The sequence below is a fragment of the Argopecten irradians genome, chromosome 10 (genome assembly GCF_041381155.1).
Source record: "Argopecten irradians isolate NY chromosome 10, Ai_NY, whole genome shotgun sequence".
In the NCBI taxonomy this organism is placed as follows: Eukaryota; Metazoa; Mollusca; class Bivalvia; order Pectinida; family Pectinidae; genus Argopecten; species Argopecten irradians.
Window position 1 is genome coordinate 13,131,666 of NC_091143.1, and position 14,624 is coordinate 13,146,289.

At 35.6% G+C, this 14,624-nt stretch overlaps 1 protein-coding gene across 2 annotated transcripts in view; it reads right to left on the minus strand.

Annotated features, from left to right (window-relative positions):
- Window positions 1–237: 237 nt before the first annotated feature.
- The window catches only part of LOC138333156 (beta-3 adrenergic receptor-like), a 56,528-nt gene continuing 42,141 nt past the window's right edge, over window positions 238–14,624 (minus strand). For both annotated transcript variants that reach the window (XM_069281336.1, XM_069281335.1), the window contains exon 2: window positions 238–2,507. In XM_069281336.1, the coding sequence (XP_069137437.1) occupies window positions 1,461–2,507 (1,047 nt within the window). In that variant the 3' untranslated portion in view covers window positions 238–1,460. The remainder of the gene's footprint in view (window positions 2,508–14,624) is intronic.

Consider the following 14,624-nt stretch of genomic DNA (forward strand, 5'->3'; position numbering starts at 1 on the left):
ACAAATAAAACGTCTTATTCAAATAATTTTTGGCTCTAAAACAATTGGCCCTTACTATCTATTGTTTCAGTGTGATGAACTTTTTATTATGATATCAAGTACATGTATACTTGTATGTTAATTATTCGAAATGGAAAAATTGAAGGCACAATGTTCAAGTACACTGGCATTTAAAATGTTTAATATTGTAAATCAACAAAACGCCATATTGAATAAATGTTTTATTAATGTTCTTAAGATAAGTTTCACAAAATTTGAAACATACATACAGATAATATCACATAATATCACATCATTACCGGTAGACACTGGGTATTAATCAATACAAAAACAAACATCAATTCAATATCCACCAGTCTTCAAACAGCTAACATGTAAACATTTCAGGTATTCTGTAACGTGATGCTCATACATATATCAGCAATTGACTAGATTTATCAACGTAATAATCCTTAGTTTGTACGTACCATACAGACTTTCACATACCTTTATAAGTAATGGCTTACTCAATAATATTTAAACGCGATATGAAACGTAAAATTTTAATCACAAAAACACCATTTTGCTTCAAAGTTCTTTGCAACTTTTAAAGATTTCGCACCTGCTGTAGATACACATCAGATGTATAAATAGTATTTAAAGTAATTATTCCAGGCTTTAAATATACCGCAGTCTCCCAGAACACGCACCTCGCACTTTCCACACGCAACACACCTCATATATGGGAGGACGTCCTTAATTGAACCTGGCTGTTAATAGGGCGTTAGTATAATGAACCAAACCAAAGCGGTCATGATATTTATCACGGAATGTAAATTTAATCTTCGTACAACTCGCGGATTCACAACATCGCCACTTAATTTACAGATTCATCCCATATCATATTTTACACAGTTTTCATCACTAACATTCAATCTGACTTACATAATCCAAATAAAAACAATTCAAATACACATCTTTGTTAGTGATGAAAGTGTCACACATTGCGGAAAAATATAAACTAGCTGTATGCCATTTTATTACCCTATCCAGACGACCGTTCACGCGTAAACATGCATTGTATATCATTTTGGTAGCATAACGTCACACGGAATATTTATTGATTTCCTTTTTAATTATGTAATATTTTATCAGTACTTTTCAGTACTTCAAATAAGTATGCTGTTATTTCAATACCGTTACAGTTGTTAACTTGTAACTTGGTTGAGATATTGCTGTTATCCAAATGGATGTTTATTTTTAGGTAACGAACGGACACACACACGACATTGATGGTGCACAGTGACGTCATTCATGCTTAATGGGGTGATATGTACAGGTTTGTCCACAAACATACATTAGGTATTTTCTGGATGAATAATTAATTTAAAAGAAAGAATTGGCAAAAATATTGTAATTACACAATCGCGAATGTTTAGGCCTGTGCGTCTGTGAAATCGTAAATTTCCATAAACAAGCCCTCAAAGTTCCATTAAAGGGACACCGTTTCTGTCCTCTGCATCGGCGACATCCCGTGTACATCTATCTTGTAGAAATGTCCTAATACTTTCCCGTATCTTAACATCAGACAACCATGTCAGCGGTAACACACATGCAGTGGATGCCCCAAGCCACGTGAAGGCGACTGCAGCGCTCAGTGGCGGATAACAACCGGTACAAAGGGACATAAGCAAAGTGAAGAGTTGATATGGAAACCACATTGCTATAAAGAAAAAGTCAGCTAAACACAGAGTTACGAGCGACAAGTATTTTTCCTCGTCATAACTCTCCGTGGAGTCAGTCCGATGGCAGTCCATCGACCGGGAAGGAGACGAGTACATGTTCTGTTCGGCTAGATTTCCTTTGAAGTTGTACATCAAAATCAAAGTTATAAGTAGAATGATTCCAACTGATGGAATAAAATATGTTACGACAGGTGAGGCGACGGACGCGTCAAATACCAACCCGAATATACAGTAGCCATCGTAATACGGATAGTGGTTGGACCCGAGTATCCAGATAGGTAATACAATCACACATCCGGCCATCCACGGCACAACCACAAGCAATGCCTTCACCACATTATTCAAGGTCCACATGTGGGTCTTGTTGCACACCAGAATGAACAAGCGATCTAGATTCATGAGTACCAACACCACCATGGAAATGAAAGGCATCAGCACATCCATTATGATCCACACCTTACACATAGCGTCGCCGAGTCGCCAGGGTCGGTGTTCAGCGTATATAGCTAGAGGAATCACAAACAAACTTAAGATCAGGTTAACAACCGATATGTTGACGATTTGAATATAGAGAATGTTCTGTCGTAGGATTGGCGTGTACAGAATCACAATGATGATGCCAGTGTTGAATATGGCCGACAGGATGGTCATAAGAACAGCGAAGATGAACGCTCGCGGAGACTCTTTCTCGTGCTGCTGCAGTAACTCAAGCAGGGTTTGGTTATAGTCTTCGTCATCGTAATACAGGTAGGAAAATGACGTCGACGAGTTGTGAGATGTCATCTGTGAAAGACAAAAGCAAGTGTTTTAATGTATCATCGTTAATAAAAATCATTATAATAGATGAAACAAATATTTCAATAACAATATGAAATAATGTACATATGTGAATAAATATATGAAATATGCAATATGGATAGCTTTTATTTATTACCACATTAAACACATTTATGATAACAAGGTCCAAAACCTTACTTTGATGACTGACATTAATTCTTTAAACGATACAAACGGTACACGACAAAAGACCGGCTTCTTTCATGATATATCCTGCTTTCTTGTTTTTCATTAAGTAAATGATCACGAATTACGGCTCTATATATGAAAGCTTATTTCCCTGCAAAGAAGAGATTAAACGATTTTACGTTAATTAAATCTTGGATAATATATGTTAGCTTATTGTTTGCTTTACTCGTCTATCTTAAAACTTCAAACACAGCCGGCAACTGATATGAGAAAGCAGCAATGATTATCAATATTTTCACGGAGTCATACGTTAAATGGTTTGGTTTTGTTTTATACACCGCTATGTATGCATATAAAAAGTGAGCTAACGAATCCCGGAATATATAACACAAAAAGACACTGCTGTAACGGCTATGCCTTTCCATCATTTACATAGATATAACTGTATTTCTAATTATATTTCAATATAATATATCGTTCGTGCAAAGCTATTCAGGATGCTATTTCTCTAGAAAAGTTGTATTTAGTGGTGTCTATTGGTTATTTACTGAAGTAAATATTGAGCTAGGCTAAGTAACTTGCGATTATTGTTTCGTTTATCTAATATAATTTACTTACCGGTTCTGAGGAGTGAATGATTTAAACACAGAGAGTACCAAGTAACTATCGCATCCAATTATATATATTGATTTATCCAATTTTACTTAATATTGCTCCGCCATATTGTTTACTTTTCACCCGGATCTCTCGGATTTGACTCATATCACTATTAAAGAGTTCCGAGTTTAATTACGTCATCAATTTCTGTAATTGACCCATCAGCAGAGCGATTTACTCCTCTTAAGAGACAACTTGAATCCCTCAAGTTAACCTTTTATTCCATTGTGCGGATCATACCCCGTATAATACAAAGATGGGACGAGACGAACAGGTGATTATTAGAGTTATTGCATAAAGAACAATTATAATAATGAATTGAAATTCACTTTGTAAACAAACCTTTAGATCCAATCGCCATTTTTATTTTCCAATTCCCAAGTTTCCTCGTATTTTCTTACAATATAAGTATTAGTTTATAAAAAATGTACTATCATATCCTCGGAGTCGGTAAATATATAGATATTATTTATTTTGGAAATTTCGCCGAAATTCGCCAATATTCGCCAATAATCGCCAACACTGTTCATGTTAGAGATAAGATATATAGGTATTTTCTACTTTGTGAAATTGCGTAAATCATAATCCTTACTAAAATTTATTATCATAATATAAATTATGACTGATCTTGGGTATTTTTTTATTTAAATTACACAATTTAGAACCAAGTATACCAAAAGCCGGGGCCAGACGGACCCAGAACACGTCGAGCAAAGATAGAAACTTGAACGAGGAATAGCAGACGTGACACTGCTTTATCGCTAATATCAGTCAATACCAGCTAGGAGTGGAATTTGTTTTCTTTTATATACGGCTTAATGTTTTATCATATATAATGGTCATTTAAGCATTGAACGTCTTTCAGTTGGCATTCATAGCCAATATGAATGCCAACTGGACAGAGGCAAATGCCATGAAGCGCGCTAACGCTTCATGTTGAATTTGCCTCTGTTCAGTTGGCATTCATATTGGCTATGAATGCCAACTGAAAGACGTTCAATGCTTATATTTACATTTGATTACAATTTTATGATGAAATTCCAAGGAATTTTGCATTTATAATGAATGAATCATTCGTTATCGTCATGGATGGAACAGCGATTTGAACAGCCGTCTTCCGTGATCGCTGGCACGACAATTGTGACGTCACAATGATAATGACGTCATAATAAGCGCTTGAAGTTCATTGTTTATATGACTGCCAACTGCGTTTGGTAAGGTTACATAGTGGGACAGCATTGAAAATGTAAATACATATGAATGACCGTATATTGATGTGATGTGTGTGACAAATGGACGTGTAATTGGGGGAGGCAATATCTTCGAGTGATGCATCTTTGTTTTAGAATTTTTAGATATTTTATAGTGCTATCTGAATGAAACATATCATCGACTTTGAAAGTCCATTTCCCATGGACTCGACCCACCCCTTTTGCGCTTAGCAGTAAATAGTAATATACTAGCATTTTGTAGTTATAGACCACGATATGCCAGGAGAGAGCGCAAAAAGCTTTCTTTATGGTAATCATTTAACTACATCTGTCTAAATATGGTGTTTTTATTTTAGCATTCAACAGTTACAACGAGCAAACGAAACAGAGTTTTTAATTCAAACACGAATTTTGTTTTATAAATGATTTATAGTATCAGCGAATTTCAGCATAGAAATAATCTTAAAATGTGTATTAGTATTTTTACTTGTTATTTACAAGAGAATCTCAAACGAGACTTTGTAACCAACGTATCGATTTGATATATAGCTCGTATAATTCAAGCCTTTCTAAATTCTAAAGGAATAGTATTAACTCGTTTTAAGTGTTAAAATCCAAATTGGTTGCCTATTTTGTTTACCCAATCACACACAAATACCATTTGTCACGATAAACTTCGAAGGAAGCTCGCAAATCAAGTCCTAGGAAATCCGTATTGTGAAATTACGATACAGAATGAATGTTTGCCACCTTTTTATCTACAGGCTTATGGTTCTTAGTAGTAAGTTTCCGGTGTATTTATGACCTGTACAACCTGACCGGTAACGTCCGACACAGCAACTAACTTATTTAAGTCAGTAAAACATTCAGACACGTGTCCTTAACAAACAATATGAAATACAACAAAAACATCAAACAAGGCTTGTCCTAGTTTTAGATAACAGCCTCAGATTCCATGTTAATTATGACCCTGCTAATGCCGCCGGTAAAATTTTTATGTGGTGCAGATCAATACACCACAAGGCGGATTAGATTGGCAAGATAAATTAACTGGTTGCTAAAGACAAATGATGCAAGAATCTTAATGTTTTTCACGAACGTCACTAAAAGACTGCAACAGAGCTCATAAATTCTTGGTTGGTGATCTTTCGAATTAAATAGGGAGTGGGTGGTATTACGAAACATTATCCGAGCTTTTAATATAAAATAACAAATAAAACTGTTTTATGTAGAAAATTAAACTGGAGCTATGTCCATCCTCCAAAAATTGCCTGCCATTATCTAAATGTAGTAACACTAAATAAACTTTACTCATGTATTACTATGAAGAAGAAAACTTCCGTCCATAAAGACAGATTACGGCGCATGGACACTTGTCGATATGTTATTTTACCATACGTAGAAACAGAGATGGTATATAACTCTACTTCAGCAATATTGATAGAGTGCACTTAGCTCTTTACTTCCTGAAATTAATGAGAAAGGGTGTTTTATTTCGGTTCACAGCTGATCGTAAATATTGTGTTATAGACTTTAAAGCAGCTGTGCGGTATAAGATATATATGGTTGATACTGTAAATACATTTGTATGTGGTATGTTCACGGAAATTATAAAACGTCAATAGATACTAACCATGAACAATACGGCTTTATTGATGTTTAAGATGGCTTCCTGACTACATGCGCTCAATGCTCGTTCTGCAAACATATTTCATATTGTTTCTATTTATCATGGTTGTATATGCTCTGGACTTTTGGTTTGGTTTGGGTTTTGCGTTTAAAGTCTTGTTAACTGTCAAGGCAATTTAAAGACGGCCTTATATGTGTCCGATCTAATGCGGTGTATGAATGTCTGTATGTTTTGGGAGGCTGAGACGGCTTCATATGTGTCCAATCTAATGCGGTGTATGAATGTATGTATGTTTTGGGAGGCTGAGACGGCCTTATATGTGTCCAATCTAATGCGGTGTATGAATGTCTGTATGTTTTGGGAGGCTGAGACGGCTTCATATGTGTACAATCTAATGCGGTGTACGAATGTCTGTATGTTTTGGGAGGCTGAGACGGCCTTATATGTGTCCAATCTAATGCGGTGTATGAATGTCTGTATGTTTTGGGAGGCTGAGACGGCCTTATATGTGTCCAATCTAATGCGGTGTATGAATGTCTTTATGTTTTGGGAGGCTGAGACAGCCTTATATGTGCCCAATATAATGCGGTGTATGGATGTCTGTATGTATTGGGATGCTGAGACGGCCTTAAAAGTGTCCAACCTAATACGGTGTATGACTGTCTGTATGTTTTGGGATGCTGAGACGGCTTTATATGTGTCCAGTCTAATGCGGTGTATGAATGTCTGTATGTTTTTGGAGGCTGAGACGGCCTTATATGTGTCCAATCTAATGCGGTGTATGAATGTATGTATGTTTTGGGAGGCTGAGACGACCTTATATCTGTTCAATCTAAGGCGGTGTATGAATGTCTGTATGTTTTGGGAGGCTGAGACGGCCTTTTATGTGTCCAATCTAATGCGATGTATGAATGTCTGTATGTTTTGGGAGGCTGAGACGGCCTTATATGTGTCCAATCTAATGCGATGTATGAATGTCTGTATGTTTTGGGATGCTGAGACGGCCTTACATGTATCCAATCTAAGGCGGTGTATGAATGTCTGTATGTTTTGGGATGCTGAGACGGCCTTATGTGTGTCCAATCTAATGCGGTGTATGAATGTCTGTATGTTTTGGGAGGCTGAGGGTATATGTGTCCAATCTAATGCGGTGTATGAATGTCTGTATATTTTGGGATGCTGAGACGGTCTTATATGTGTCCAATTTATTGCGGTGTATGAATGTCTGTATGTTTTGGGAGGCTGAGGGTATATGTGTCCAATCTAATGCGGTGTATGAATGTCTGTATGTTTTGGGAGGCTGAGGGTATATGTGTCCAATATAATGCGGTGTATGAATGTCTGTATATTTTGGGATGCTGAGACGGCCTTATATGTGTCCAATCTATTGCGGTGTATGAATGTCTGTATGTTTTGGGATGCTGTTGTTTATCCGTGTTCTGTCTCTTTGTAATATTGGAACTCTTGTGTTCCATAGTGCTATCTCATTAAATCAAGCCACCGAAAACAACGAACAAGTTCACCCCATCCGGACACATCAGGAGCTTTATGTTAGTACCGAAGATGGAAAAGGTGTAATATAACTAAAAGCATTTTTATTATTTATTATGGATTTAAGAAGGAAAACAACAGAACGTCATTTATCTTCAAATAACAAGTAACTTGATAGATTTAGTACTAACGCCAACCTGATACCTTTACAGGCAAGGAAAGTAAGAAATAACGTGAAATAGGTGGAGAATGAAAACTGAGCGTACCGTGTAGAATGTCCTTGACCCGCCATATGTGTACAGTAACCCGTCTGTTTACTGATGAAAATGCTTATGATGAGACATTCGTTGATTTTTCTGTTAAAACCAATTCTTTTTATTTCTAAATTAAGAAGTTTTTCAATCATTCAGCATATAAACTTCGACGGGCTTCAAGTTATCGTCAAATAATATTTTTGTTATACCTTAAATTGGGATCGATGTCGTCATATTTTGGCTTATTCGTTTTTGGCACGAACCTGCAAGATTTTAATACACCAAAATTGTTTATGTGTTTGTATTTAGATATTAATAGATCTACACGTCATGTTAATACATACTCTCATGTAAGTTACATAATCAAGTTAGATAAACATGTACATATAAGGTATGTTTTGTCAAACGATAAAAACACCATTACCTGGACCTGTGAAAACACAAAATGTATGTGTGGTTATTAATAACTTCTATTGAAGATCAGTATTTCAATGGCTTGTCCTAGTATCGATATGGCTTCAAATCTAATCAGATTTAATGACTTATTAAAAACTAGGGCAAATCAAGGACGGCTTCGGATGTGTGCAATCCGTTGCGGTGCGTGAATGTTTTGGGAGGCTGCAGTATATTCGTGTTGTGTCCCCTTGTAATAGTGGAACTATTTTCCCTTTTTTAGTGATAGGTCATTAAAGCGTGCCGGCTATGATACCGAACATGCACACCCGACCCGGTCACGTGATGAGGTATGTCTTAACATCAATGAAGGGAAATATGACTTAATATCTACATTCCCGTTGTGTGTTCGCTATATAACGTTAACAACGAATTAGACGTTATTTTTATGAACGTCACTTTGACGCGAACGAACCTATTGACAGAGAACGAAATTAAAGAACTGATCCGGTAAACATACATTTTACATCAAAATTCTCAAATTTTGACAATTAACTCACTCCCACATATACAAATCTGATGAATTTCTGTTTATCATTTGAATATGCAAACTTTGGAAATATCACATAGACACCGGATAAAAAGACGACGTCATCGTAGAACTTTTTTTATTGCACTCCGTAAAGTTATCACATTTCCCCGCGAAATCTGGACTGGCTGTTCAATCAGTTCCAGAGTTTCCAGAGTGTTTAACCACACATATAGCGTCAAATAAATAATACGTTGTAAATATCTCATTGGGATAAATAGATATTTAAAAAAAAACAGTCGAAATGTTATTACATGAAATATTTTGTTATTGTTGTCAGGTGTTTGACGACATTTTCCCAGATATTTCAACATGACACACGTCATCACTGATCATTTAATCACTGTGAAATGTTCTTGACTCACCATATGTGTACAGTTATATACATTAGCCAACAGTCTGTTTATTGATACCAATGCTTATGGCGACGTATTTGTTTGATTCTGTGATTAAAAACCAATTCATAAATAAATAAGTTATTTCAAAATTCATCGTATAAAAACGATTTCATGATATCATGATCAAAATTCATCGTATAAAAACGATTTCATGATATCATTCTTGATCTATAGTTAAGATTGTGACAGATGATCAATAATGTTGTCCTTAATATTCTTTCTCAGAGTTTGGTAAAGTAAAATAGTCTTAAATTGCCTACTTGGGACCCGAAAGAAAGTTGGTTTTGATAAGCAGATAGACTTAATACAACTGTCATTTACTGTGTGTTTGTAACATAAACATTACAATGTACACTGCATCTTAAACGGAATGTAGTGCCGTAAACAGAACCAATCTGCACCGCATACGCAGGTGGAGGTTTGGAACAAAAAAAAACAAGTGCAGTCTATCTAGGCCAGTCCTTGTGGTTTATTTATAGCTATAAACTATTCTAGTCCTACGCTCTGTCGCTGTGATAGGAAAAAACAATTAAGATCTAAGTCAGAATTAATTCACAGATTCAAATCAGTTCAATTACACAACTACTAGACCTCCAAATACCTTCCTCGTGCTGAGTAACATGTAGGCGTGAAGAAAATTAACCCTGTCGAGTAGGCACCGAGTACTCTAAAATACCAAGCTATCGTCAATAATGGAAGGCTGAGATGAGATGGGAGCGGGCTGATGATTTCCTTTCTCCAAAACATGTGTTAACACTACTAAGCTCAATATCTCCGTGTTTATTGGGACAAAAGAGGTGTTTACAGATTGTCTTCCCACTTCAGCAGTAATCACAAACTCTAGCAGTACCTGAAAACAGATGCCTCGTTTGTTTATGCGTGTTAGCATCCTATGAACAGGCAGAGTCGTGTGTGTTCTGAGGTAGAATGTCATTCGGCATTTAAACGGAAGGCAATCAATACATTATAATAGAAAATATTTATGAGAAAGATCCTTCTGCATGTCATTGTACTTAAGCTATTATGAATTTGAACTTTAAACAACTGATAACTACATCTTAAGAGAACATTTATCGTGGCAAATAAAAATAGTAGGATAAATGTTTTATTGTTTACTGTCAAATGATGACATCCATGTGACGTTGTTAGATACAAAATGAAAGCATTCGATACAAAAATCTAAGTATGCTAGTCGATCAAGGACGAAACTTAAGTTATCCATCTAGAGACATTTTCTGTTTTATCTTATCTTTACATACATGGCTTTTTATTACTTTTTGCTGCGAATCAATATTAATGGAAGGTTCCGAAATTGTTGTTGAAATGCATAAATCTTAATTAAATTGAAAATTTGTATGAAGTAAGGAATTTCAATCTTGTACATATAGAAACTTTTCACTTTCAAAATTACAAGGACAAAACACTTGTAGCAGGCTCTTCATTACATTACATTTTCAGATGTTTTGGCTATAACAATAAGTACACATTATGCACGGTTTTATAACCAGACATTCCTGATTTCCGCAGTGTTCGCTGTAATAAAATCTACAGATATAGATACCGTGTTCTATAACAGAAATACATATCTTTCGTCTCACAAAAGAAATATATATATTGAAAGTGATATTATATATTTTTGTAGCAAATATAAAAAATCAGCTCTCATGTTTTCCATAAGTGAACTAATTTCAGGAGAGCCCTATTATTTTGTTACAGATAAATTTATTTTCTCAAATCCAAAGGAGACTTGTATTTAAACGAAGAAATGATTTCTGCAATTGTTCATCTTTTCTGGTTTATCAAGATAGAGTTATATTTTCATGGGATCTGTCCATTTAGTACCCATAAACTCGAATTATCTATCATTTGTATATCTTAACTTACACAAATAGAAGGATCAATTCGTCATATCAACCTAGGGGATTCGCCAGTGCGTGTCGAAAGGCAATGTGCATTTAAGTTCGAATATATTAATATATGTTTTGCATATAAGATATGTAACACGAGAGCTATATAAGTCATGTGTTGTTCTTATTATCCTCAAACAGAACAAAGGAATAATTACTTATCCATAATGATGTAAAGTATAGTATAAAACACTTTATTATGCAACCTGACCCTCCAGGTATGGCATTGTTGACTATAAAAGGCGATTAAATCTAGGATCTTATCTTTTTCTCTTCTTCATAACTAACTTTGTCCTTCCTAACGTCTCCCTTGATACCACCTCACTTTTGGCCTTCTGTTCTCACTTCTGGACCCTGTGCAATAGGTTCTGTATTCTGTCTTTGGCCACGACACAACAAAGTCTATAAAATTGGTAGATTTGCTCTTGCTTAGCGCACAGCATACAGGAGTGGGACGACTGGTTTGCCATTATCATTATGTGACCGGGTGGGTTGTGTTGTTTGGTATCTTCGGTGGCATGCTTAAGTGACATATCACTATAAAAAGGGCAAGAGTTCCACTATACAAGAAGCCACAACACGAATATACCGCAGTTGCTCAAAACATCCACCACGCACTTCATTCGCGGTACACACCGTATGCATGCGAGACTGTTCTTACATGACCCTGGTTGTTAATAGGATGTTAATTAAAACCAATCAAACAAACAAACGTGAAAATAAAGGGGTCAATTGGGAAGTGTTGTTAGCATATAACGTTATTACAACAGTTCGGAAGTAAACGCCAGATTTATTCTCGTTAACATGTAGATGACGCAACTTCCTTTTCACATTATGTCATGGGGTTGATTTTTTGTGACATAAGCAAACAGTTGACACACGAAATTGTTTGTAGTTATGAGGAAACGTCGATGCTTAATTACTCCTTTATGCTTATATAATGTTGAGAATGACAGAGGCTTTCCTTATTGCCCCTTTTCATTCAAATTATTAAATTCTTATTATCACATTCATATTTCTTATTCCCCAGGCGAATTTTGCTATTAACTACTCAGAATTCCAAATTTACATTTCCTTCTCATGATATGATGTAATATGAAACATTTTCTGTCAAATTATTTTCAGGGAAGCATAATTATATCGTATAGAAATTACTCATCTACACAATAATGAAAAAGACAATTATAAAACTTAACGATAACTCTAAATGTGGTATTGGTGTAAGTATGTCGCTGTGTGGTATATTTTCCTAACATATCTAAGTGTTCGGGGTCCATTCATTAATAAGGCATGCTGGCATACAATAATTAATTGTCCTTTCTCCAGGAAACGCCCGCTGTGCAGGCTTCGTTAGAAACGGCTCGCTGGACTTGGCGCAAATGATTTTTAGCCGAGACTTCTCTTGGTGTAAACAAGGCGACCCTCGTGTCAACGAATAGACTGTCTTTATTTAGCTAGAAAGGCTGACGCAGAGTTTGGGAAGAGTGACGACATTATACAAAGGACCAAAGTAATGACATTTTCCCGGTGTAATCGTCAATGCGCCATGGGTATCAACGATGTCTGAACAACTGCAATGTGTCTTTTTGTCCATGTTAGTCTACCAAGACTTGGCTGTTGCTGCAGCCTCTTGATATTATCATAGATATGCGCTAAGCAATTCCAAATATGATGACCAAAATATTATTGTTATAGCTATAAACAAGACTTGATTAAGAAATCGCTCATTTCATCCATGAAATATAATTGTAAAGATAAATTCTTTTGATGAACTTTCACCTCCTTACAAAACTGTTCTAACCATAGCATGTAAAGTCTTAGTTTCAAGTTACTCCATGACAGTTCATCAATTGTTTTATCAGAATCTGATTTGGACAATTACACAACTGCAAACGTTTTACTCTATGGCATAAAACATCTCTTTCATAGTGTATCTACTCTTTGCTTAATTATTATTATGAGAAGTTACTATTGATTATGTCAGAATAATGTTCATACTCAGATAACTCATAACTCACAGTGCCTTTGTTTCTACCAGCCAAGTACCCATTGCATGACCTATTAAATTATTTTTAATCGAAATAAACGCTTATTTTCCGCTTACTCTTACAATTCATGTTCACTTACTTCATGCATACATTTCAATAAACAATCGGATTCCCACAACTGCAAATATCCTCCCAACATGTAAATTGTAAGCCCATAAGAATGCAAAAAGTATTACTTAACTTTCTAGTCCGTTACAAAATGATACATGCGTAACGTGTCATCTATACTTGGGTTTTGCTTACAAATCAGTCTGGCACGAAATTCGATAACATGCTTGTTTTGATGCCCCCACTTGTTAACATGCATCAAAAATATGTAATATATAGCGAGTGTCACGCAAAAACTTATCAAACTGGCTACAACACGCATGCCAAGACTGCCGATTCGTAACATTGGGAAGATTTATATTGCAGACTGATAGGATATCCTCTAGGTTTGACCGGAAGTCGTCATGAGGTCGGCGGAAGCCACTCCGTCAAATAACCTTACGGATGCAATTTGATAATTGCTAATATTACTATTGGTTACATTTCTTTGCAATTCAGCAGAATTGGAGAGGTGTAGAATTGTTCAATCATAAGACTTATTTATTATAGAAGACACGTTGGTGCTCGAAAAATACATTCATACGTGTTTCTACATATGTCCGTTATATCTTCTTTGTAGTGCTTACCAACGATTTAACAGCTACAGGTATTCATTATTGACTATGTTTTAGATCAAAGTTAATAAAACACATAATGAATTTTCTCGAGCAATCATACCTCAACGTCGCTTCGTAATTTCTATGAGTACACTATACACCTTGGATATTGTTGAATATAGCTCGATATCATAAACACTCTATGACCACTAGTCCTTTTTATAATTATCAATCATAAAGTTTATCACGCTGTCATCGAATGCAACGACACAGTATAGATTCCCTGCCTTGGTCTCTGTACTATGTATCCATGTATTCTATATTTGCTATACAAAAACGGAACACTTTATCCACACCAGTTACAGACATATCGGATTCGTTGCAAAACACTTTTCCGTTTGATATTCAATAAAAACAGACAGAAAAAAAGACCCAACATAATACTGCACTTAAGAAAAGTAATACTACCGAAAATATAGAGACATGAACATTGAATTTAAGGACGGGTACACTAAGATTGTATTCATCCCTTTATGTTTGCTCTTTGTCTGAAGTTCATGGTATTTATATGTGAGAAAGGTTTGTTCTGTTTTCTAAAACTCTCTCTTTACCCTTGGTATTTGTTTCGCAGTTTGGACGGTTGTTACGATGCAAACAAATGTGAATTATATTGAAATTAACTTTGGTTTAGGTTTATATATTTGTATCTACG